Source organism: Lithobates pipiens, unplaced genomic scaffold (assembly GCF_037356315.1).
Source record: "Lithobates pipiens isolate NorthernLeopardFrog02 unplaced genomic scaffold, aLitPip1_a1.2 Scaffold_25, whole genome shotgun sequence".
NCBI classification, from domain to species: Eukaryota; Metazoa; Chordata; class Amphibia; order Anura; family Ranidae; genus Lithobates; species Lithobates pipiens.
The window spans coordinates 56,865,588-56,893,536 of NW_027507787.1; the positions used below are offsets into that span (position 1 = coordinate 56,865,588).

The window sequence follows — 27,949 nt, forward strand, 5'->3', positions numbered from 1 at the left end:
CATTACCACACTGTGCTTACATTTTTGTGTATGCAAAGGGTAAGAGGCTTGTGGGTGAGCATTGTAAGAGGGATCCCTAGAGACAGCCTTGCAAAGTGGGAAGCACTCTTTACGGTTCAAGCAGGGGTTCCTAGCAAAGCAAGTCTGAGCCAATCTACTTGTGGCATAAATTGGCCTTCTTTCACTGTACGTGCGCTAAAGCAAGCAAACCTCTGAGCCCTAAGCTTAACTGTAAGCCTCACTTCCTGCACACGTATGTAGGCTGAACAGTTTTATAGGGCTCTCTCACTCTCCAATTTCTGTTCCTTTACATGCAATACAGACATCACACAAATCAGGCTGAATGCACAACTTACCACTCAGCCTCATCTCAAAACAAATGCGGAAACAGGACTGCATAATTTCACAGACAGACTCATTGGTGAGATGAGCTCCTACTGGCGTAAGTAGCAATGTGCGCAGGACCTTTAAAAAAAAAAAAAAAAAAAGCAAGATATAAAGCAAGTAAACAAAGTGTCCTAAATATTCCATTGGAAACTGTTTAAGCTATAGGAAGTTTCAGAGATGTTATCAGCGTTTTCTAACACACAAAAATAGAAGCTAAGTCAATGTCAAACATACAGTGTATAGGGAGAGCGGATTTAGAGCTTAGCTATTATTTTCTGATTAGACAAGTCAACATGTTCCTCATAGTAAACAGATAGCCTACGCCTCCTCCTGTTTAAATTACGCTGATGAGGTTCAGCATCCTTTACACTGCCGATTCCCCACCCAGCCCTTCATAGGGACTTCTCCTGATACATCTTGACAAATGCCTGAAATCAATTAATTGAAGCGTTTAATTATCTTTTATTTGAAAAAGCTTTTACTTCAGGTACATGAGCCCCGTGTTTAAAAATAACATTAGGCGCAAAGCTCTAGCAGAGTCAAAACATGGTCCGCGTCTCTGTGTAACAGGATACAAAGAGCTTAAGCAATTCATCTAATTGCCCCCTGGATAAGGACAGGGGGATGCGGTCCCTTCTCTCTCGAGTTACCTGTAGGATTTTCATCAGCACAACTTCATCGCTTGCTGGGTCTGTGCCAACAAAGCGGGCATGTGTAACTGCATCTGCCATGTTCTCTATTCCTTCAGCAGTACCATCATGGACGGGATCTGAAGTAGAAAAAAGAAAAAGTAATCTTTTAATGTGTGGAGAGAAGCGGCAGGTTTGGGTATACAAGCTAAGCAATAAATGCCATATATTCCAGTTGTAAAACATTGCTTGAAATATACAAAGGCCACTGATCAATATAGTGTTGTCTTGACACCCTTAACCTCTGTATGAAACCTAAAAAAAATGTGTTATAAATATGTTAAAAAAAAAAAAAAAATGTTGCATGTTAAAGGACTTGTATAGAAAATAAATGTAATTAAATCTAAAGAGGAAGTAAACTCTGATGGGTTTTACTTATTTATTTTGTTCCCTGTAAAAGCCTAATGGGCTAGTATGCATCGCATACTAGCTCATTATGTGCCACTTACCTGCAAACGAAGCCTGCGATGTCCCCACTGGTGGCCTCGTTCATCTCCACGGGAGCCGACAGTCACAGCACGGGTCCTTTAGAAATGGCATGATCGTGCCCTTTCTTCAGTGCACATGTGCCGAGGATGTCGGCGTAAGCGTATATGGTAAATATCTCCTAAACCGTGCAGGTTTAGGAGATATTTCCAGTACCTACCGGTAAGCCTTATTATAGGCTTACCTGTGGGTAAAAGCAGTGTTGTAAGGGTTTAAAACCACTTTAATACTGGAGAAAACATTGAGTGGTTGCAGCCTGTCTTTTTTTTTTTTTTGGCTGCACTTAACTGTCTAAGCCCCTGTACACATGGTCGGAGATTTTGACAACCAAATCCGTCGGATTTTGTCCGTCAGATCTTGTCCGAAACTTTTGCATACACACGGTCGGACTAAGTTGTCGAAAAATCCAATCATTCAGAACGTGATGACGTAATTTCGTTACGATGGGACTATGTTCAGGCTAGTAGCCAATAGCTTTGATGTAGGAATTTGATCTGAGCATGCGTGGCACTTTGTCCGATCAAAATTCTCTACACATGATCAGAGTATGTCCGATCGAACCAGTTGGTTGGAAAATATTTCCAACAAGTTGGAAAATTGGGTCCGACGGATATTCCGACGGAATCAGTCCGATGCATACCACACACAGTCGGATTATCCGACAACACGGTCCGATAGGACACATTCCGACGGAGTCTCTGACTGTGTGTACAAGGCTTTACAAAGAATCATCAGCATAAGGGACATAACTTCTGGTCAGGAGGCCCTTGCTTTGATGCCCCATCTATCCATCTACAGAAATCCTCCATGCTCACCCATTCCCATATTTTTTCTGATGCAACAGGGGTTAAAGTATAACTAAAGGCAAAACTTTTTTTAATTTTTGGATAGAGTGGAGATGGATTAGAATAGCTGTCAGTTTTTATTTCCGTCTGTGCCCCCGTTAAGAAGATTCCTCTCTCCACTTGTTTTAGCATCATCACTGAAAGTAAAAGAAAATCCCAAATTTTGGGTTGTCCCCAGAAAAGTAAGAGCTGAAATCTTTCAATGGGGATGCCAGTTCTGGTGACTTGTGGGCCCCAGAGTGTTTCCTTGATTTGCAGTGATTTCCCCTCACTTCCTGTTTGGCTATGGGACAGGAAGTGAAAGGACATCTCTGCAATGGGACACAGATGGAAAAAAATAAAAAATAAATCTGACAGGGGTTATAACCCATCCTTTCTTTATCCAAAATAAAACGTTTGGCCTATTGTTCTACTTTAATAGAACAGTTGTCACAGTCTCTCATCAAGAGCACCCAACTATGCCCCGGCCTTTCTGCACAACTCCTTTATTCATTACATACTACATCTTCAATAAATGAGACAGGATCTTCAAATGGAGGGGTGGACCTATCATTCTTTTCCATTAATAGCTTTCCATTTATGAGAAGCTGTAGTACAGCTTCTATGAATGGTCAAACTGGGCAAAAAGGGTGGGCATAGTTTGGCACTCTTGATAAGAGCTTGTGACAGCCCCTTATTTCTCTTAATTGCCGCTGCACAGCAATGGTGGCATGGATGGAGGAGGATTTTCTCTAAAAGAAGCAGCATCAGCACTCACTAATTTATTTGTCTTGTGCTGATTTTTGTGGGGGGTTTTTTTGCATGCATGCACTGTGGCTTTAAAAAATATGAAACTTGATTGGCTGTTATGGCCAAAATAATGGAAACACCGAATGGAGTGCCGTATCAAAGCTGAATAAGAGCATCCAGGAAATTTTAAACTGCTGATAAAGCAGTAGGGATACACCACTTTCCTTCATCAGGGCAAAACTTGGATGGAAAGGGACGTCACACATCTATATTTTAACCAGCACGGAACTCTCCACATGGAGTAACAACTTAAAAAGTTCTTGATCAGCAACTGCTGTCAAGTTGTTACTCCACGTAGACAGCGGTGCTTATTGAAGAAAGCCTTGCTATGTGCCTTGCCAGACCAATTGAGAGTGAAGTTTTCCTCTGACTACACGTGCAAGTATAAAAGTTCCCAGCGCCTCTGAGTATGTTGTTCTGGCCATAATTCACACTGTGTGTCTTGTATAGTGTAGAAACAATTAACATACAACTCAATCGGCATAAAAAAATGGTTTAAAAAAGAGCATTATTCCTAAATGCCGATAGATTATTCTACTTGTATGTAAGGTGTCGGCAACTCTGCGATTTCCTCAGTTTAAAAAGTCTGGAAGGTTGTTTGGAAGGTGTTTATATACCAAGTGCAGATGAAAACATTGGGCTAGGGGCAGGTTAAAGTGAATGTAAACCCAACATCTATTTTTAGTATGCTTGGCATCCTGCCTCACTCAGCCCTGTTTTCTAAAGCAAATATTTTTTTCTAAATCTGTTGCAAAATGTTTTAACTGAAGATTCTGCAAGTAACAGCACTTCCTGTCCCAAAACGGACAATGCTAAGGCCACGGGCTCTCAATTAGAAGCAGAGTTGACAGTCAGCTGTGTGCATTGCTTCATTTGGCCACAGAGCTGCCCATCACGTCCGCGGCAGCTCAACTGCCAATTCAAGAAATTTGCACAGAAGGCCGAAAAGCGATGCTGCCAATTGGGAGATAGTGGCTTAAGAGTTATTGTAAGAAACTTTGCAGCCGATTAATAAATAATAAAATGCTTGCTAAAGAAAACTGTAAACAGTACAGAATTATGTTACTTGTACTTAAATAGATTTGGGGTTTACATGCACTACATTACTTGAGGGGAACTACAAGAACCCCCCCCCCCCCTCAACTTTATATATATTTTCTGGAACTAGAGGACCTGTAGAATAAAAAAATGGTGGCAGATGCTTTAAGCAACACCATATTTGTGCGACTGTTTATCAAAAGCATATTTTTTTTTTAGGGAAAAAAAACACACTATAAATTAATTTTGGTTACGGTATATACAAACATTATTATACACATTATACCCATTATTTTGGTAAAATAAAATATATTGGGTTGTTTTGAGTAAATGGATATCAAACACATCAAGCCTTAAAATGTGCATGCCCGTGAAAAAAAACTTTTACTATCCAAAATGGTCCATGGGTGACTCTTTAAAAGCCTTTTCAAGCTACCAGTTTAGAGTTTTACTGTAAATTATGGCCCTAGAATTATTGTTCTTTCTTTGATGTTCATTGCGATACTTCACATATACAGCTCAATATACCATTCTAATGTACTTTTTTTTTTTACTTTTTCAATTTTTAATTAACTTTATTGCTTTCACTAGGAGGCCAATGGCTGAACCCCCTATGTATTAGCAGGTGCCAAGTCCTCTTAATAGAGACATCAGGGATCTATTAGATACCCTATGTCTCCCCTGCACTCCATTGCAGCTAATCAAGCACAGATTGTGCCCACTTATAGCTGCTGCTATGGTGGCCAGGGAATGACAGCTGTCAACATGAAAGTCACATAATACAAATTACGAATCACAAATTGGGGCAGTTTTATTGTGGTCCTGGGCTCCCCGGAGGAACAGGGAACCACCGTAGCCAGTACAGTGAAAGTGATTGGACAATCCATAGTGGAGAAGGATCTGGGGTTTTTTGTAGATCATAAGCTTAATAGCATGCAATGCCCAAGCTGTGTTTTCCAAAGCGAGCAAAGCCCTTTCTTTTATTGAGGGGTATGGACTACAGAAATAGATCTAATTTTTCCCCTGTACAAATTAGTAAGACCTGGAATATGTAGTTTAGTTTGGAAGAAAGATTAGAGAAACTGAATTTATTCGCTCTTGAGAAGAGGAGATTAAGGGGAGATATGATCATTATATTGACCTTGGTGTTGAGCTATTTAAGGTCATCACAGAGGACAAGGGGGCACGCTTTACTTCTAGAGGAAAAAAAGATTTTAAAATCACCAAATAGGGAAGGGTTTCTTCACAGTAAGAGCTGTGAAAATGTGGACTATACTCCCTCCAGAGGTGGTTCTGGCCAGCTCAGATTGCTTTAAAAAAAGGCTTGGATTATTTTCTTAATGTACGTAATATAACTGGGTACTGGCATTTAAAGGTAAAGTTGATAAAGGGAAAATCCGATTGCCTCTCAGGGGATCAGGAAGGAATTTTTTCCCCTGCTGTAGCAAATGTATCATGCTTTGCTGGGGTTTTTCACCTTCCTCTAGAGCAACTATGGGTGAAGGATTTTTATATGGAATTGTATGATTTATTTTTTTATTGGTTGCACTAGATGGACTTGTATCTTTTTGCAACCTGAGTATGGAACTATGTAATTATACAGCGGTTGATGAAAAAAAGAATCTGACTTAAACAGACACCACTAAGCTCAAGCTGCAGTAGCAATCAAGAGCTTGTTTAAATCCCTGGTATACCAGATGGTTTAACCCCTTGTCTATCAAGTTACATTTATAAACATTAAATAGCAGGCACCAGAGGGCAGCAATGTCTCATATACCCCATTATTGTTTCCTATAAATGTTGGGTAGGGTCAACAACCAGCAGTAAAGCATTGGAAGAGGGAGTTGGCATACCAGTCAGTTTCTTTAGAAAGTAAAAACAATATTTGCATATACTGAATATGTATTCTGGCTTCAAGCAAAGCAGTCCAAGTTGCTCAAAAATAAAAAATAAAGTACATGCTGAAAATGGAGTGTATGGATAATGGTTTGGTTTAAAGGATTAGTATAAAAAACACATACTTGGGTGTGAAATACTTTTTTGGGGAATACAGAATGGGACATGGGATCTTAGTCATAAACATGAGTTCTAGGCAGCTATTGTCAGGTGATTGCACACTGTCATAATACATTGTAGGGACATCCCTTCTAGAACGCCTTCCACTCTGAGCTAACCTCAATTTTATAGCAATTAAGTGGGCAATACAAAAAATAAAAAAAACAGAGGAAGGACCTTTGTCCTATCCAAAGGAACAATATTTTACAGGTAATCGAAAAAGCACATCTTCCTAATGTAATGGTACTGGTTCTTCATCACAACCATGGGACTTTGCAAAGCCGTTCAACTGAGGGGTGGGAAACGCAGCAAAATTTGCAAACCAGCCCACAAAGCAACAGCATATGGAAAGGCTTGCCAGAAAGCATGGTAGAGCTTGCAGCACCTTATGCCTGAAATTGGTATTAGAGAAGTCCCAAGCATCTACCTGGTAAAAAACACAAAATAAAAATTAGAGCCTTGCAAAAAGTCTGTAAAGCACCATCTGGTAACCTGTACCTAGAAAAGGGAAAGGTAGAGCCTTATCCTTTAGATCAGGGGTCTCCAAACTTCGTAAACACAGGGCCAGTTTACTGTCCTTCAGACTTTAAGCGGACCGGACTGCGGCCATTGGGAGTAGAAATTGTGCTGGCATCACTGGAATTAAACATTGCATCTTTGGTATTCGTGAGAGGAATAGTGCCACATCATTGGTGTCAGAAGGAGTAAAAATAGTGTCCCGTCATTGGCATCAAGTGGAGAAATTGTGCCCCATTGCTGATGTCAGTGGCAGGAATTATGCCCCATGGGCCAGATAAAGGCAAGCCAAGGGCTGCATCCAACCCCGAGGCTGCAGTTTGGAGACCACTGCTTTAGACCATAGGCTCAAATGGATGACCGGTTTAATCCACCTAGCAAGATACAGGGTGCACCCTGCCGAAACACTCAGGAAGGACAAAGAGCTAGTACGATTGCCTAAAGGAGGCTGAAGTCGAGGGGTTAAACACACAAGTACAATATCCAGACAGTGGAGAGAAATTTCTTTGAGATGTTTCACAACAGTAAAAAAAATGCGCATAAAAAAACAAAAACAAAAAAAAAAAAACGAAAGGCCCAAAACAAGCTTATCTTTTTGCAACACCAGAAAAGGCTCCTTACAGTATAAGGCTTCTAACCTAAGAACTTGCCTTGCAGAGGTGATCTAAGGCAGTGTTTCTCAACTCCAGTCCTCAAGGCGCCCCAACAGATCGTGTTTTCAGGCCTCCCATTATTTTGCACAGGTGATTTGATCAGTTTCACCACCTTAACAATTACCACAGCCCTTTCATTAGAGGGAAATACTGAAAACATGACCTGTTGGGGCGCCTTGAGGACTGGAGTTGAGAAACACTGATCTAAGGAGTAAGGCCAAGTTGCGAGTGAAATCAAAGAAAAGAATATACCCAACAGGTTCAATAGGCGGCTATTGAAAGGGTTGAGAGAACCAGGCTGAGGTCCCATGGTGTTAATGGGGATCGCACAGAGGGGGGTCATATGCATGATACCCTGTACATTAATGTCTAAACCACTGGCAACAAAAGTGAGTACACCCCTATGTGAAAATGTCCAAATTGGGCCCAAAGTGTCAATATTTTGTGTGGCCACCATTATTTTCCAGCACTGCCTAAACCCTCTTGGGCATGGAGTTCACAGGTTGCCACTGGAGTCCTCTTCCCCTCATCCATGACGACATCATGAAACTGGTGGATGTTCGAGACCTTGCGCTCCTCTACCTTCCATTTGAGGATGCCCCACAAATGCTCAATAGGGTTTAGGTCTGGAAACATGCTTGGCCAGCCCATCACCTTTACCCTCAGATTTTTTAGCAAGGCAGTGGTAGTCTTGGAGGTGAGTTTGGGGGTCGTTCTGTTGGAATACTGCCCTGCGGGCCAGTCTCCACAGGGAGGGGGGATCATGCTCTGCTTCAGTATGTCACATTACATGTTGGCATTCATGGTTCCCTCACTGAACTGTAGCTCCCCAGACCACGACACTCCCATCACCATGCTTGGCTGTAGGCAAGACACACTTGTCTTTGTGATCCTCGCCCGGTTGCCACCGCACACGCTAGACACCATTTGAACAAAATAATCAGACCACAGAACATGGTTCCAGTAATCCATGTCCTTAGTCTGCTTGTCTTCAGAAAACTATTTGCGGACTTTCTTGAGCATTGTCTTTAGAAGAGGCTTCCTTCTGGGATGACAGCCACGCAGACCAATTTGAGCAAGTGTGCAGGCGTATGGTCTGAGCACTGACAGGCTGATCCCCCACCCCCTTCAACCTCTACAGCAATGACACCTATTTTCCAAAGACAACCTCTGGATAGGATGCGGAGCACTCAACTACTTTGGTCGACCATGGCAGGGCTTGTTCTGAGTGGAACCTGTCCTGTTAAATCACTGTATGGTCTTGGCCACCGTGCTGCAGCTCTGTTTCAGGGTCTTGGCAATCTTCTTATAGCCTAGTCCAGTGATGGCGAACCTTGGCACCCCAGATGTTTTAGAACTACATTTCCCATGATGCTCATGTACTCTGCAGTGTAGTTGAGCATCATGGGAAATGTAGTTCCAAAACATCTGGAGTGCCAAGGTTCGCCATCACTGGCCTAGTCCATTTTGATGTAGAGCAACAATTCTTTTTTTCAGATGCTCAGAGAGTTCTTTGCCATGAGGTGCCAACTTCCAGTGACCAGTATGAGAGAGCGATAACCTCCAAATTTAACACACCTGATCCCCATTCACACACAAGACCATGTAATACTGACAAGTTACATGACACCGGGGAGAGGAAATGGCTAATTGGGCCCAATTTGAAAATTTTTACTTAGGGGTATACTCACTTTTGTTGCCAGCAGCTTAGACAATAATGGCTGTGTGTTGAGTTATTTTGAGGGGACAGCAAATTTACACTATTATACAAGCTGTACACTCACTACTTTACATCGCAACAAAGTGTTATTTCTTCAGTGCTGTCACATGAAAAGATATAATAAAATATTTGCAAAAATGTGCGGAGAGAGAGAGAGAGATATATGTATACACACACATACATATATTATACTCTATATACCTAGAGGGTTAGCCATCTCAGACAAATAAGACTCCTTACCTATTAGTGCATAAGAAAGAAATTTGTTCACAGATGTCAGCGCAAGCCCAGTAATGGGGCCAGTTGTATCTTCAGAACGAATAACCTCCAAGAAGGGACGAAGAAAAACGTTGGGCTCAATTTCAGATATATCTAAAAGAAAAAAAAGAAAAAAGGAACACTGACATTATTTACCTAGCCAAAATAAATGCAGAACAGAAATCCAAAAATCTGTGAATACACTCCACAGTCCAGGAGAGGAGACTGTATAATCACAAACTTGGAATGAACAACAAATACAGAAACACAATTTCTAGATCTATATATCCATTTGGCCACATAACAGATATCCTACGACAAAACAGATCCAAATGTTCAGTTCTTTGAAGTAGAAAAAAAAAAGGGAAAACTTATTTTTTTTTTGTTTTGGACAGAGTGGAGAGGGATTAAAACACCTTTTTTTAATTGGTCTCGGTGCCCTATTAGAGAAATCACCCTTTCCATTTGTCCTGTTGCCAGTTATCACCAGGAGTAAAAAAGTGAAAGAAAATCCCACATTTTGAGTTGTCTCCAGAACAGGAAAAAGGGAGGAATTCTTTAAATGAGGACCACGGATTCCCTCACTTAAGAGATTTCCTCTCACTACTCACTACTACGTTTTGGCTACGGTACATGAAATGAAGGGAAATCTTATTAAAATGGGACACAGATGGCAAAAAAAAAAACCCCACAACAACCAACATGAGGGGTTATAAACCCCCTTGCTCCACGCAAAAATAAAGTGTTGCCTTTAGTTCTACTTTTAGGGCCGGTTCACACTGCAGGCGCGGCGAGGCGTCTCCGACTTGCCTCGCCGCGACCTGCGGGGACCTCAGCGGCGACTTGCAGAGGACTTCTGTATAGAAGTCAATGCAAGTCGCCCCCGAAGTCGCCCAGAAGTAGTACAGGAACCTTTTTTCTGAGTCGGAGCGACTCGAGTCGCTCCTCTCAGAACGGTTCCATTGTACAGAACGGGGGCGACTTGCGGGAGCGAGGCGAGGCGAGTCGTGTCGCCTCGCATCGCCCGCTGTGTGAACCGGCCCTTAAGGAATTCTGTTATGGAAGAGCAATGTGAGTATTGCTGAGGCCACCATGGATTCTGACATCTGCCAGCCTGTCAACTGCCAGTAGATGAGCAGCAAATGGTGTGACTTCAGCTTAGTTCCAACCTCACACAATCCAGCCTACTGCCAAACAAAGTAGATAAAGTCAAACAAATTAGAAATGTACATTTTTTTAATGCAAAGTCTGTTCAAGCATAATGATTAAAGAGAGAATGGCCAGATTACTGCATTATCTAAATGAATATAATTGTTTCTCTTCAAAATTAAACTCCAGCTAAATTATTTTGTTAAGGTTTAAAACTTCTGAAATTTGTATCGCTGTCTGGGTCCCCGTTATTAAATTTTTCACCCACATCATCAGGATGGGAGTTCAGAGGAAATCTCTTCAACAGGGATACAATCTGCAATAAATAGCTTATAGAGGTTAGAAACAGAACGGTACTATCCTCCCATCTACTGGAAAGCTTTAGCTGGAGTTCCGCTTTATTGAAAGTATGTGGGCATAGACAATACATGGTGGTATTCTGCTCTCCCTGGATAAATATCCTTTTAGGCTTGGTTCACATCTATGCAGGTTGCAGTTTGCATATTCCATTTTGAGTTTTTCAATAAATATTTTTGATCTGTTGAAGTCTATGGAACCACAAACCAGAAAAGTCCCTGGCCCTTTCCATAAAATGCGCAGATCTGAACGTGACCCATAGGAAACCATGTTAAACAGACTGTAGTGTGTAAACTTAAAACGCACAAAAAAAATGCATAGTTGTGAAGCAGACCTTAGTAATGGTTTCTAATATGTAGTAGGTCTAGACGTACCAAGTAACATTAAGGGGAAATGCTTTCATGCAACACAACACTTTTCCCTTCCGAAAGACCAGAAATATATTGCATAAAACAGCTGAAGTAACGCATAGAGTCTCACGGAAAACGTTCCATTGCAGGGAGTAAATGCACACATTATTATTATAATTATTCAGGATTTATATAGCGCCAGCAATTTCACGCTGCACTTTACATTTGCACATATTAACATGCACTGATTATTATGATGGGCTGCCAATGCACCACAATGGGTGAAAACATATAGGACACTTTTTTCCCCAAAACATAGCATATCACTATGCATGATAAATGCTTTGGGGTGAACTGTGCTCTATTTTACAAAGATTTGGGGTGCCATTAACAATGAATTCTACCACACAAGTGTGATTAGGCCTGGTATTGATTGGGGGGGGGGGGGGTGTAAATGGGAAAAAACACAAAACACACGTTATACTTACCTGCAGCAGTTTTGCACAGAGCAGCCCCAATCCTCCCTCTCCAGCTGGCACTCCTTGCCTCTTCCTCCTGTCAAGTGCCCCCAGAGCAAGCAGCTTGCAATGGGGGCACTCAAGTAAGTGTGCTCCCAAGCCGCTGCTCTCTATTCAGACACGGAGCTGCACTCAGCCTCACCCCCTCTCTCCCCTCATTGGCTGTCTAGCTGTGATTGACAGCAGTGGGAGTCTATGGCTCCTGCTGCTGTCTCAGCCAATGCTCTCGTGCACTTCAATGGATTGAGAGGCGCGCAGGTAAGTACAATGACAGTTTACCTTTGTGCATAGAATGCATGAATGTAAAAAAAAATTCAGCCCTTAGAACCACTTTAATAACAGATTACTTGATCTTGCTCCTGACAGCAGCGATGAGTCACTGGTTGTTAGCATGCTGATGGGCGCCGGCTACTAAATCAAAACTAAGGGAAACAAAGGTGGAAGAAAAATTCACTAAAAAAGGCATGAGAACAGTGCATGCAGAAAGGCACCTGGATAGCAAATTTGTAGTGTGAACCGACCCCAATAGCTGTTCATGGAGCAAAAGATATAACAATTTCTCTGCTGAAATAAAAATCCAAAACAATTCAACCAGGTTACCTACTTTTCTATGTGAACATTTCAATTGTGCAAAATGAGAAACAAATGCTGGTCATAGACATAAGCTCAAGAAATTCAACCATCTCTTTTTTATGGGCCCAAATAGATATCCCCAGCCAACCAATTTCAAGAGAAAGGATGATTCCACAGATAAGCAAACTGTGTCGGCGTCACCCGGGATAAGCTGGCACTAGGTAGAGGAGGGCATATATAAATGTGCCTGCTTGGGAAACGCAATTGCAAATGGTTTACTCTAAACCAACAGAAAAGAGAAATGTATATTCTAAGCACGAACAACAAACGCCATACAAATTTTCTCATCAGTAAAATGCATCTAATATTTTACTATAGGAGGGTCAAGAATTTATGAGACTATCTGATAACTGATGTTAGAATACTGATCTTATAGACTGTTCTTCGAACACACATGACTAAACCTCTAAAGCAATACCGTTATGTAAACTTGAGGCACAGTAAGCGTTCCGGCCTCTAATGTTTTCATTAACAGGCATGTCCTAAAGCATATTTTCAGGGCTGTGATGCCTCATTTCTGTAACACAATCTCAATCAGCTGTTTACATCATGTCTTATTTCAAACCTTTTCATCTCATTATTCATATGTTCAAGGCAATATAGTTCATACTGAAATCTTGGCAGCTCTTCCACTCATGCATACAACTATGCAGGCGGCAAATATGAAAGAAAATGTTGATGCATGTTACAATCTTTACTGTAACAAACAAAAATGATAAATTAAATCTTGTGACAATCAAATTCAAATCTTAAAGCGGTTGTATAGCCAAATGTTTAACTTTGACCTACAGGTAAGCCTATAATAAGTCTTACCTGTAGGTAAAAAGAATATCTCCTAAACCTATATAGTTTAGGAGATATTCCCCTCGCAATAAGCCGTTGACTTCAGCGGCGCATGCGCACCGGGCATTATCAGCTGAAAATCCAGCAGATGCCAGACCCTGCCGGGAACAAAACTCCCAACGTGTGTGTGCGGGAGTGACGACTTCACAGCTCCGGCCACTCACAGCTTCGGAGCCACAATACCCGGAAGACACGCCGAGGGAACATGTCAGCTCCCGTGGCGTGGACAGAGTGAGATGCCGACAGCTCGTTCTAAGGTAAGTATTTCATAATGAGCTAGTATGCGGTGCATACTAGCTCATTATGCCTTTTCCCTTACAGGTGAAAAAAAAATGTCAGCGGGTTTACTCACGCTTTAAAAATAAAAAAGGTAGCGAGATTTCATGGATCAACTTTTTTTTTTGTTTTTTTGTTTGTTTTTTTTAGGGAAAAAAAAAAAAAAGTATACCATTGACAAACAGAAGGATTACTGTGACAACCTACCACATTGCATCTTTACAAGTCCCTCACAGGCACATTACAATGAGTAGAGAGCGTCTCCCATGTAGTTTCTGAGATCATAAATGCAGAGAAGGTGAAAAGTTTTAGAATGTATGTGATTGGGGCAGTAACCGACTGGATTTCTTTGGAATCTGTATAGCAGATACTGATGGTCCAAGTTAAGAACTTCAGACATACACAATGAAGCTAGGACCTGGATAAACACTTTGGAACTTTTTTTACCTTTAAAGCCAAACCTCAAGCAGATCTAAATGCTAAATAATGCAACAAGAATCATTTTGAATTAGTTTCCAACCTGATTGAGGTCATTGGTAAGATGTTCTCCACTAAACTTCACATTGATGATCAGTTGCTATGACATACGTGTGCTGTTGTATTGTTTTCATATATTTTTTATTATAGATCTATGCATTTTCACTGATTTGTTTTATATAATCTCAACATAGGTGTGATACTATATATCTCCGGAGGAAGCCAGTTATAGGCGAAAAACAAGTCAAGATTGCTACAACATGATGAGCTACAGTAAAACTGATTTTGTGGACAATCTAATTGAAAGGTTTTTCGTGGATAATGTAAAAAGCTTTTATGTTATGGATAGAGTGAAGGGGGATGAGAACACCTGTCAGTTGTTATTGCAGTTTGTGCCCCCATTAAAAGAGATTCACCTTCTCCATTTGTCCTATTTACAATTATTAAAAGTGAAAGTAAAAAGAAAATCCCACATATGGGTTGTCCCCAGAAAGGAAATAGAGGGTAAATCTTCCAATGTAGACACCAGTTCTGGGGACCCAAGGGAGGCCTTAATTTGCAGGGATTTCCTCACTTCCAGTTTTGGCTATGGAACAGGACGTGAAGGGAAATCTCTGCAATAGAACACAGATTGGGGGGGGGGGGGGGGGGGATCTGCCAGGGTTTAACCACTTGGGTACCGCGCTATTGCCGAATGACGGCATTAGCGCGGACCTAGATTTCCAGGACTACGTCTATTGACGTCGTCCTGGTTACGAGCGGCCTGCGCGCCCCCTGAGGGGCGCGCGCGGCGCGCTCTGTGATCGGCGAGTCCGTGAGACTCGCCTGATCACCGATCCGTGTAAGGGGTCGATCCCGACCCCTTATCACGTGATCAGCTGTCAGCCAATGACAGCTGATCATGTGATAGAACGGAGCCGGTAATCGGCTATTATTCCTCCTCGCGCTGACAGCGCGAGGAGAAAAAAAAAAAGCCGATCACCGGCGGCCGTGATCGGGACATCAGTCCCGATCACGGCCAGCAATGAAAGGCACCACATGCCACCTGCCAGTGCCCACCTGCCTCCCGCAGTGCCATCCTGAAATATAACAAAGTAAAAGTAAGTGCCCCCCGTCTGTGCCCATAATGCCCACAGTGCCACCCCACAGTGCCACCCACAGTGCCACCCCACAGTGCCACCCAATCTGCCTCAAAGGTGCTGCACCCCAGTGCCGCCCATCAGTGCCCAGCAGTGCCGCCCATCAGTGCCCAGCAGTGCCACCTATCAGAGCCACCTATCAGTGCCACCTATCAGTGCCCATCAGTCCCATCTATCTGTGGTACCCATCAGTGCCCATCCGTGCCACCCATCCGTGCCACTTATCCGTGCCACCCATCCGTGCCATCTTATCTGTGCCCATATTTGCCCATCGGTGCCGCCTTATCTGTGCCTATTAGTGCCGCCTTAACTATGCCTATCAGTGCCCACAAGTGCAGCCTATCAGTGCCCACCAATGCAGCCTATCAGTGCCCACCAATGCAGCCCATCAGTGCCCACCAATGCAGCCTATCAGTGCCGCCTTATCAGCGCACTTCAATGAAGGAGAAAAATGACCCGTTTGCAAAATTTTCTAACAAACTATTAAAACATGATTTTTTTTTTTTTGCATCTTTTTTTGTTTGTTTAGCAAAAAATAAAACTCCGAGCTGTAACTAAATACCACCAAAAGAAAGCTCTATTTGTGGGAAAAAAATGATAGAAATTTCATTTGGGTGCAGTGTTGTATGCCCACGCAATTGTCATTCAAAGTGCATCAGCGCTGAAAGCTGAAAATTGGTCTGGGACTGAGGGGGGTTTAAGTGCCCAGTAAGCAAGTGGTTAAACACCCTTCCTTACTCTATCCAAAATGAAAAAAAGTTTTGCCTTTAGTTCTACTTGAATATAGCTAGTGTTAATTTGTCTTTAACTGTTAGAGTAATCCTCTTAATAAAATAAGACGGAGAGGGATGAGGCCAATCATCCTCTATTACAGTAAACATGTGCTAAAGTAATACAAACTGACAGGAGGTGGAAGGAGGAAATCATCAATGTATTGCTGCTCTTTCACTGCCCAATCAGCAGGCTGAGGGAGTATTCCTGAGCAGACTATACTGTTGCAGTTAATGTTCAAGAGCTATTTGTCTTGTTAAGTGTCTGTATTTCAGGAATATCTGTGCACAATTACAAATCCTTTGTAAGGTACCAAGGTATCTGGTCACAGGATTCTTAGCTGTGAAACCTCCCTCTTATGTTCCATTGGAATTGGGCAAGGCTGTGTTGGGTTTAGACTAAAGCAGCCCACAGATGATTCAATTGCTTTCCTTACAGAAGGGGGTGGAAAGAAAATCACTTAACTTCCCCATCAACACAGTCCATGTTGCTGGGGGAAGGTCACCTGTAGTGCTATTGTGTTCTGCTGCCAGAGGGAGCCTTTCCGGCTGACAGAACATGATTACGGCTAGCATCTATAGCCACCGTCAGTAATCGCATTTAAAAATTTCAACAGGCTGATTGTACGAGCGATGGACCGACTTCGGTACAATCAGCCTGCCCATAGATTGATCGAGACTGTCAGTCCCTCGCTGAACTGGCTGAACTGGCTGAATTTTGATCCATGTATGGCCGGCTGAAAGAAAGAGTGAGTGGGCTTTAAACAAGTGAACACACGGGTTCAGGGGTTCAACATCAGGACCGGTTAGAAGACCGATACTCTGAACTCGAGAGGTTTTGCTAGAAATGCATCAAGGTTCACATAGAAAACTGTTCGTTTAAACTGATTTGGGGAGTCAAATCCATTCCAATACAAATTGTCCATGTTTAGGTGGCATGAACCTTTAGGAGCGCAGTATTAAAATAGCTGTGTGTTTCTCATTTTATTTATAGTGTCAGCACAGTGTCACAATCGTTTTTAAGGGTTATGACTAAGACGTTTTCCCTTATGTTGCTCTTTGGTAGGCATCTAAAGTACCAGTCAATGAGGCAACGCATTCTTAGAGTGTTCACAAGCTTTTAACTTGGGATATCAATGAAAGCTACAACAAATCACACATCTGAAACTGTCATCCTTGACACAATGCTAGCATCAAACAGATATTTATATAACTCCTTTTTGTCTCTTACATTCCTTGGGATCTCCATACAATTTGTGTGCTGTACAGCAAAGCAACACTTTGCACTTTTCTAGGTGATCCCAGCTTGTATATGCCATTCACTTGTATCAATTCTATGACCTTGGCTAAACTTACACTTACATTTACAGTAGAGAGCTTTTAATCCAACATTAACATGCAGACAGAACAGGACATAAAAATGTCATATAAGATGAAAAGGAATGTTGTTTCATCTGTTTAAAAGAAAGAACATACAAGGAAAGAAAGAAGCAAGTTCGATGCATACCAGACAGTGCTACACATCATATTCTAATACATTCAATCTTCAAAACTGCTGCCTAAAACGTCTATTTAAAATCTCTACACATCATCAATAGGAGCTTAGAGGGCATACAGCAGGTTTATGATGGTGAGTATCTTATAAGACAGTTTAAGTAAATTTACAAGGAAAAAAGGTATGTATTTAAAAAAAAAAAAAAAAAAGGAAACATCTGGTGATAGACTGACAACGTTTTCTTAACCACTACATTTTTGCCCCCATAGACAATGAGGAATTATTTTATTCCAACAAGACACAGCTTAAAAGCCATGTTTCACATTTTTGCAACACACATTCTGTGAACAGTGCAGTCTATTCATTTAAATTTCATAAATTTAAGAATTCATGATATCCCTGCACATCTGCTAAAAAGAGCTGCACTGGAAAAGAGCATTGCGCAAGTGTGACCATAGACTAATGCTAGGTGCACACTTGTGTAGGTCGGGAATGCTCGCAAAATTGCACGCATTCCCAACCTGCAGGCAAAGCATGCTGTTCTTTAGCAGACACGCAATGGCACCCCCACGCTTTGACAAAACAGAATGGTACCACAGACATGAGATTCTGTGTGGTGCAACTTTAAAGAAAGGGGTCCAGGACTAATTTACCCGTTTCTGCGAGTAGGGCAGCCTACTAAAATGAATGGATTACCCTACACACAGAACACAGTCACATTAATATTAACAGAGCATAAACATGGTTTTGCCTTGGATACTTTCTATATCAGTATAGCTACAGAGTTAGAGAGGTTGAATAAAGACACCAGTGCATCCAGTTTAACCTGTGTATGTATACCAATTCCCATATCCCTGTTTATTGCATTCATTAGGATGCCCATCTAAGAGCTTTTTTAAGCTATCGAAACTTCCCACTGATACCACCGATTGTGGAAGGGAGTTCCACATCATTGCTGCTCTGATAGTAAAGCTTAGAGGGTTCTTAAGGTTTAACCACTTCTCCTCCAATTTCATTGAGTCTTTTGTCTTCTTAATCTCCCAGTATTGATTACTAAATAGACAGACAATTTTTCAATAAAAACCAACCCCATCAAACATTGGAAGATGCAATTAGTCTCAACTTACAAAACCAGCTATTACTTGCTTGCTTGCTTGTTAAGAAAACACAAGAGTCAAGCGTCTCTCAGTGATACTTGTATAACCATCGACAATGAAAGAAGGCTAAAAATGGAAGACACTACCTTACCCCGAGATTAGCAGGAGAAATAATTAAGCCAAACTCCATCCAAAGTGTTTTAGTTTTTTTTGGATGGAGTGCTAGAGCTTGTTTTGGCTTTTGCTAAAATCTGTGTCCCCTTTTGACTTCCTGTCAGAAAGTGATGCGAGATCTCTCCAAAAAGACATACAAAAAAAAAAAAAAAAACTTTTGGTAGAGTGAGCAAAGGCTAGGACTCCTGATAAGGTTTTTATTCCTGTCTACTTGTGTCGGTGATGGCCAAACCCCTACTTATTGTATGGGGCCAAATGAACAACGATTTTAAAAAAAGGAAAAAAAAAAAAAAAAAAAATCATGCCACAGACAAAAATATAAACCTAAAAAATTGTGGCTTTCAAAAACTACAAAGAGTTAACAATATTAGTCCAGCTCATTGGAGCATACAAAATCTATGAGATCAAAGTTTGTTAGAAAATGTAAAATTAATCCCTGGGGGTGCAAATGATTAGAAACGTGCTGCCAGTTGCATACAAGTTAGATGCAGTTTCTTCTTAATCAGAGTATTATTGACTCCATTTTATACTTAAATTGTTAAGACACAATATGCATGCATTTCTACTTTAGCAGATCAGAGAGACTAAACGATGCATTCGTGTTGTATAATTCAACCCAAAACATAGCAAACTGTAGCATATGTCCAACTTCAGATCTCCACTAGCATCATAGACTTGGTTTCCTCAGATTTAGGCTTCATGTACACGCAACGTTTTTACAACCTCTCCTGAATGATTTAACTTGACAGATCGTAATCCACATTTAAAAACGTCTGTTTTGCCATCTTTACATTTAGAAGCAGTTTAATTTTTTTTTTTAATTCCAAAAATGAGACATGCCTAAAGGTGTTCGAGCGCAAAAAAACTCCTCAGTTAATAATTTTATAAGAAACTGGCAAGAATGCCATTTAAAATGTTGTGATGTATAATACTGACCTATTCTTATGGTACCGGTCACCTTTATAAAGAGTGGAATTGGAGCCCTCTACAGTTGGCACCCATTGGGGTAGACGGATCAAAAGGAAACTATACAAACTTATTTTACTGCAAGATCTTGTACCGTATGATGGTTTACTATTTTACTTATAAATTTACAGTTGTTTGTTGCTAAATAATGTTAACCATAACATACTTACTGTAGCTAAGAATGTCCACACTCCTTGGATTGCCCTTTATAAAAGGCAATAAAAAAAATTTAAGTTAAAAAAAAAAAAAAATGCCTCTAAACTCTGCTTCTGAACTCTTTTTGTGTTCCAAAAAATAAAAAAAACCTCTAAACTCAATTGCCTAGAAATGACTGTTTCATGTACAGATAAGACCAGTCGTTTTGTGTACATGTACTGATAAGAGGAGAGGTCAGGAGCAGTTGAAAAAAAATGCCCAACTGCTCCTAAACGTCCGTTTACCAGCAGCAGTGTACATGAGGCCTTAACCACCCAAACAAACAATGGTGTGGATGGTGACAGTCTTGTTCATTATTTAGTTCAGTTTAATTCTAGGGGCCTGTATTCCAGAGAGCCATCTTCCTGATCTGAAGTAGGCACTGTTCACAGTGATACACAAATACATTTTGACAGAACGCAACCAAAGCTGTCAGGTCTATTCTATTTGCCTAATTTAAGGACAAAAGAACAAATAGTTTCATTTGTCAACCTGCCATGTCATGTGCTATTTTTCCCGGTCACCAAAAAAGACTTTTCACCGAGGGTCACCAATCAATGTTACATTCGGTTGGTGAGAAATGAGCAGTAAACTCGCTGGAAAAGTTATAGCTCAAAAAGTGTAAGATAGATATAGATATAGATATATAGATATATAGATATAGATATATATAGATATAGATATAGATAGAAAAAAAAAAAAAAGTGACTGGTTAGAAATTAAAATGAGATTATTTTCATTTTAATTGTAAAAAAAAAAAAAAAAATTGTAATACAACCAACCAGAATCCAGCAGTGATTTTCTAGCTGGCATTTGACTGCTTTAAATTATAAGCCAAACATACAACTTTCCTGCCTCAGCCTTAAAAAGGTCAAGTTCACTACTCGAAGGATGTTACACATTACACCAGTAAGTTTAGTGTAACTTGGAACATGCTTTAGCATCAAAACCTGCACCCCCCCCCCCCCCCTTTCCACTCCTTCTGTGACAGTGGGTGGGGGTTCCTCTCCATACTGCCACATTTGAAAATGGCTTGGCTGTATGGGGCTCCACCCTTACAGCTGTGTAGTTAATTCACAAGAACTTGAAAGTGAATAGGAAAACTACAAGTCCCACCTGCCACTGCAGCAGACTATTTATAGTTTTAAAATGACTGCGAGGGCACTGATGAGCACCAAAAAGCACCCTCATAGACCACTGATACATCCTCCAGCTTTCTAGCAGAAAACCCATACAGAGGTGCATTAGACATATCTTTACAACGCATCTAAAAACACAAAATTTGCCCACAATTACTAACCTAAAAACAAGTGCATGGTTTCATAGGGCAGGGAAAAAAAAAAAAAAAACCTGAGGGCAGACAAAATTATTCCCATTGCTACCTAGCTAGCAATCCACTGTGTCCGTGGGTTCTTTCAAAGTGCAGGTCTTCAACTTTCTGCATATCTTTTTATCTTCCATTGCAAGAAAATGGAGACAAGCTAGTTATATTTTGTGATTCCAACAGTTACTAATTTTAAAGGACAGGTTTTATTTAACTACCTCTTCTCTTAAAAAAAAAAAAAAAATCATGTATAATGTAGAACTTAGTTGTAGGGAAATTTCACTGTGTACCCTTACCAAAGTTCAGGCTAAATTCGGAACATATACCCAGAATTATTCACTGGGGTAAAGATAGGCAATGTCTCAGAAAATCCACCAGTGCATGCACAGAGGGAGACAAGACTTCAGTTATTTTCCTACTGAAGTCCCCCCATCCAAACAAACCCCTTCATATTTGCTAAGCTCCATCTAAAGAATTTAGTCTGGACCAAAAAAAAAAAAAAAAACACAACCCTACATGACAATGGACCATTTTATCATATATCAATATATTTATAAAAGTGCTATTGATATGAAATGTTCACCACACGTCAGTAACAACCTATGCGATCCATACAAAGAAACCAAAACAATCAAGTTCAGAAATTAAAGTTTTACTAAACCCAGGACCCTGCATTAACTATATCTGGCCTCCCACAGTACACAGAAAACGGAAATGCAATAGTTTCAGTAAATATAAACTGCTAAATACCTTTTCGCATCAGTTGTCTTGCGACTATCAGTATCTGTTTAAAGCTTGTAGGATGAGTTTTCATTCTCCCGACTCTGTCTGGACAGTGTGGATTGGCTCTGTGCTGATCACATGTACTCTCCCAAAAACGAGAACTCTCTAGTAACAATACACACCAAACTGAGCATGTGTAGCCTGACTCCTAATACTGTGTTCTACCAGTAGATGGGTTAAAGTCAGTTAAAGAACAGGAGGAGAATCAGAGAGACAGGATCAAACAGCTGTACACAATGAAGAGGTCTTTCCCCTTAGGTTCCACAGTGGGTATAACCAGCCTGCTTTACTACATATACAGACTGATTATACAGTTACGTGTAATAAAATTGAAAAAAAAGGAAAAAAAAAGTATTGAACACGCCAACTGAAATTTAATAATTCATAAAAAATCCTATGTTGGTAATGACAGCTTCAAGACACCTCCTGTATGGAGAAACTAAACCGCATGCTGTGCTCAGGTGTGATTTTTGCCCATTCTTTCAGTCTTTATATCATGAGGGTTCCATTGGGCCTCTTCTATAAACTCTGATCTTTAGTTCTTTCCATAAATTTTCCACTCGATTCAAGTCAGGTGATTGGCTGGGCCATTCTAGCAGCTTTATTTTCTCTTTGTTTGGGATAATTGTCTTGCTGGAATGTCCACTCCCATTTCATCTTCATCCTGGTAGATGGCAGCAGATTTTTCAACCAAGAATGTCTTGGTACATTGTTTCCATTCATCCTTCCTTCAACCATATGCTGAAAAATGGCCCCACACTATGATGTTCCAACCTCCAAACTACACTGTTGATATGGTGTTTTTGGAGTGATGTGCAGTGCCATATGACCTCATGGTGTGTATGGCATCTAAAGAGTTCAATTTTGGTCTCATCTAACCAGACTATAGTCTCCCAGTATTTCAAAGGCTTGTTTAAATGTTGTGCAGCAAACGTTAAACAAGCTTCAACAATGGAGTTTGCATGGTGGGCGTGCGTACAGGCCATAGCGGTTGGATGCCTTACTTATAATTTTCAAAAGGTCTTTCTGAAGCTCTACACAAGTGGTCCTTGGCTTTTGGACTTGGACTGATATTTTCACTCCTCTGTCAAAAATCTTGTGAGGAGCACCTGGTCGTGCCTATATCATGGTGAAATGATGCTCTTTCCATTTCTGGATTATGGCCTCAACAGTTCTTGGCACATTCAGCAGTTTAGAAATCCTTCTGTAACGAACGTCATCAGTATGTTTTGCAACAGTAATGTTGCAAAGGTCTCGAGAGAGCTCTTTGCTTTTACCCATCATGAGATGTTTGTGTGACACTGTGGTAATGAGACACCTTTTTATAGGCCATCAGTTGAGACTGAAACAGCTGATATTAATTTGCACTGACAAGGGGCAGGATTGCTTTCTAATTACTGATAGATTTCAGCTGGCGTCTTGGCTTTCCATTCCTTTTTGCACCTCCCTTTCGAGTGTTCAATACTTTTTCCATGTGTCATTCCATTTTATTACACATAACTTAATTTCTGAACTTATTTGTTTTGGTTTGCGTGTCTTTGGTATATATGGATGGCATGGGCAGTTACCGACATGGTGAAAATTTAATGTCAATAAAACTTAATTTACATAAAAAATTGGTGACGCGTTCAGTACTTATTTTACCGGCTGTACAGTATTAATGAAAAAAACAAATAGCAGTAAAGAAATGCTAGGCCTTAGCCTGTAATAAAATGCCTTTTTTAAATTGTTCACCCTGCACTAGAACCAGCAGAATCTCAGTTAGTATAGAATATCCATTTTATTTTTTAAACTTAGTTTTTTTATATATACACACACAACGAAAACCCTGTATGGCTCAAAAACTGGAGCTACCAGATGTATTTTTCATTAATAACTGGGAGAAAGTGAGATAGAACATAATTGAAGTGAATCCTTACTAAGCCTATTTAGAAATCTTTGAAATGTATTGCCTATATTTAATTACATTTTACAGCTTCTTTTAATGAATATTATGTGACAAACCTTTGCTGCTGCTACAGTGAGCGAGGAGGTAAACCTACAAAAGCAAGTTACCAGCAATTTCCATTACAATGACTCATATTGCTTAAAATAGGAAAACTAATTAATTTTAGTGGCCAAATGTTGGTGAGAGCATTTTGTTTCACTATGTGATCCTTTGCTATTTTACCAACTGGAACACATGAAAAAGAGACTGATGAACACAAGACGAGTATCAGAAGAGGGAAAAAAAAAAACTTCCATTAAAAAGCAGGACTGGAGATCTGTGTCAAATTTCAGCTGCCTGTTTCATGTTTAGACGAAACACAAAGGGTACAGCTGTTCAGATATAGGGACACTACATACAAAGTTATCGGCTTCATGCTCTTTTATATTGCATGGCAGCTGTTGCTTTAGAACTATCCATGTTTTAAAAACGCCCTACTAAAGGCCACAGTTTCTTTCGGGAACGGGATTGGAGCCACAACTCAAATTACAATTCCAAAAATACATTTATAGCCGTCTAATCAAGAACCTTTTTCTCACAAACCCCTCAAAATATCATGCACAAAAGATGAATTTTTAAAGCAGAACTCCAGGAAAAAAAAGGTTTTCTGAATTGTGCTGTGTACAAAGACGTGATCGCCAATGAAGGTTATTCCTAGGTCCAGATCGCTGCTGTGGAAGGTAAAAATAAGTTTCATTTTCCCTTTTTTTTAAATGAATGAATGAAGTACAGCCAGCACTACAAAGCGAGTGCTTTATTATTAGGTAGGGCTGCCTCCTCCCGTCCGGGCTCTCCCATCCCACCGGGAGGCCCAAGCAACCAGCCGACACGTCAGCCGGCTGGCCGAGGACCCGAACAAGGCTGATGCTTCGTTCGGGTCTCAGGGCTAGTAATTCGGAAGCGATGTCATGACATCACTTTGTGGATTACTACCATCTTAAAGGCACCAGTTTTAAAAAGAGTATTCAAAAACGCAGTTCTTGACCTTTAAATACTTTAAAGTGCAGTGGGGGGACCCTCAATCTCCCCATAAAGAGTAACTGTCCATGCCCATTACTGTCACAAGGGATGTTTACATTCCTTGTGAAAGCAACAGTGATAAAAAATTGTAAAAAAAAAAAAAAAAAATGTATACCGTATATACTCGAGTATAGGCCGACCCGAATATAAGCCGAGGCCCCCAATTTACCCCCAAAAAAACTGGCAAACTTATTGACTCGTGTATAAGCCGAGGGTGAGACATGCCTGTCCATCCCTGTGTGTGTGTCCGTCCATCCCTGTGTGTGTGTCCGTCCATCCCTGTGTGTCCGTCCATCCCTGTGTGTCCGTCCATCCATCCCTGTGTGTGTGTGTGTCCATCCATCCATCCATCCCTGTGTGTGTGTGTGTGTCTCCATCCATCCATCCATCCATCCCTGTGTGTGTGTGTCTCCATCCATCCATCCCTGTGTGTGTGTGTCTCCATCCATCCATCCCTGTGTGTGTGTGTGTATCCATCCATCCATCCATCCCTGTGTGTGTATCCATCCGTGTGTGTGTGTGTGTGTGTGTGTGTGTGTGTGTGTGTGTGTGTGTGTGTGTGTGTGTGTGTGTGTGTGTGTGTGTGTGTGTGTCCAGCCTACCTGTGTCCCGAGCCTTTGTCCCGAGCCTCCGTCCCGTGCCTTGCCTCCTTGCCTCCGTCCCGTGTCGTGCCTTGCCTCCGTCCCGTCCCGTGCCGTGCCGTGCGTTGCCTTGCCTCCGTCCCGTGCCCTCTTCGTCGGCGCCTCGGCGGCCATTGTAAAATTCAAAAGCCGCGCCTCCGCCTTCGCCTGTGATAGGCGGAACACTGAATTTCCCAGCAGCCTGTGTTCCGCCTATCACGGACATCGTATCATCCTCGTCCGTAGTATGAGGATGATACGATGTCCGTGATAGGCGGAACACAGGCTGCTGGGAAATTCAGTGTTCCGCCTATCACAGGCGAAGGCGGAGCCGGAGGCGCGGCTTTTGAACTATAGAATGGCCGCTGTCTGTCTGCTCGACACGCTGATCGAGCGGGCAGACAGCGATGACTCGAGTATAAGCCGAGGGGGGCACTTTCAGCCTCAAAAAAGAGGCTGAAAATCTCGGCTTATACTCGAGTATATACGGTATGTATAAAATCTCGGCAAAAAATACTGGCCATCGGCAGGAGAGGTGGCCGAAATATTGTCACCGAAACAATATTGGTCGATGCCTACTGCACATCCTTATTGTTCTACATATGCTAGCTGAGTGCACTGCAAAAATGTGAGTTATTTATGATTTTTATTAAAGTTGTTTTAACCCTTTCACTGCCAGGTCCATTATGACGTACAGAAGTGCCTGCAGGTGGCCAAGTCAGTATGGCATCCAAACCTCCTTTCTCCCTCTCCTATAAGCTTATGGTCACTTCAATGACCATAAGCTTATAACAGAATTGTTCAGCAGACTCTGCTGAACAATTCTATAACTGATCAGTAGATTACAAACCACTGATCAGTAGATTACAAACCACTGATCAGAGTTATTTATCCCTAATGAGGCTGTCTCCCACCCCCACGCATGCCGCCACTTCCGTCCCTTGCCTCTCCACCTCTGCTGCTAAAAGTCACCTGAAACTACTCCAACTCGCCTTTGCCCTTTACCCCTCTTCAACCCCCTCCCCCCCAGCACAAAGTACCCCAATCCACCCTCTCCTCAATTCGATCCCCCACAGCCACCATCATAAGCAGCCCCCCCCCCCCCCGCGATACCTCAGCTTCTCCTACCGGCCAACCCAATCTGTCCTGATTGGCCAGAAGGAAAAGCCAGAAGAAGATAGCGACTATTAATTCGCTATAGTCACAAGTGGGTGGGTGGGTTCGGGGCTCAATGATCTGCACCACAAGCTCAACCTTTTTCAAGTGATCTAATCATGTGGCTTGGGGAAAAAAAAAAACTCCTCCTGGTAAGACTAATTTCACATGGAGTGGACTCTCAAGCAGATCCGCATGCTCAGCTGGGGATATCTCTGCTGATCCCCGCTGAGCAGGCGGATGACAGGTCTGTGTCCGCTCGGACACAGATACAGCCCAATGTTCTCCATGGGACGGTCGGATGGAAAAGGACCGTCTGCCCATTTCCGTTGGACATCATGTGATCCACTCTGCTAGATTGATGGGGAATGGAATCCCCATCTGCCTGGTTTTAGCGGACTGGATCAGATGCATGAGGGTGTAAACAGACATGTCTATTTATATCAAATGGGTGGTCAGATTGGGCCCGCCTGAAAAATGGACAGGCAGACCCAAATCAGTGTGCTTGTGTGAAAGGGGCCTAAGGCCTTTTTCACACAGGGCATATGCAGCATACCTTTAAAAAGGGATGCACAGGTATTCTGTGCATCTCTGTGCAAGCAGTCCCATTGATGTAATTTGGAATGTAGCACCTGCACCAACAGTGCCGTTGCTCCCAATTTTACACCCATGTAGGTCCGCATGCATGTTCCCGAGCTCACATTTTCTGCGTTCGGGGTCATGTACCCACACGGATGTCAGATGGAGTACAGAAGCTATACCTGTGCAGCTGTTGAATCGCAATTGACATAAATGGGATTGCCTGTACAGGGATGCATGGAACCGCTATGCATTTGTGTACGGGTAAACGTGGCCACCCATGGGTGTATGCTTTAGTATGCCACATGTGAATGATGCTTTAGCACCAATTTAGCAGGAATTCTGTAAGTTGTGTTTATGTGCAATATTAATGATTTTAGTGTATTTTTTGGGAAAATAGCTATATGATGAACATTTGCACAATTATTGCAAGGCGCAAAAAAATCAGTAGCACTTGTGTATTTTACAGGTCACGCGCTGTAAAAAAGGTCTAGTTTGAGGGGTCTTTTCAAATTCTAAAAGCTGTAAGTGAAAACCTCCAGATTTTTTGAGAAATGTTGGGGGACGTTCGATTTTTACCATTTTGCAAAAAAGTGCAATTTAAAA

The 27,949-nt window shown here is 41.6% G+C and overlaps 1 protein-coding gene across 12 annotated transcripts in view; it reads right to left on the reverse strand.

The window, feature by feature from the left end:
- Nucleotides 1-27,949, reverse strand: part of GBF1 (golgi brefeldin A resistant guanine nucleotide exchange factor 1) — a 323,893-nt gene that overhangs the window by 182,157 nt on the left and 113,787 nt on the right. For all 12 annotated transcript variants that reach the window (XM_077454491.1, XM_077454487.1, XM_077454489.1 and 9 more), the window contains exons 4-6: nucleotides 9,419-9,550; nucleotides 1,038-1,156; nucleotides 357-465 (exon numbers count right to left, since the gene is read on the reverse strand). In XM_077454491.1, the coding sequence (XP_077310617.1) occupies nucleotides 357-465; nucleotides 1,038-1,156; nucleotides 9,419-9,550 (360 nt within the window). The remainder of the gene's footprint in view (nucleotides 1-356; nucleotides 466-1,037; nucleotides 1,157-9,418; nucleotides 9,551-27,949) is intronic.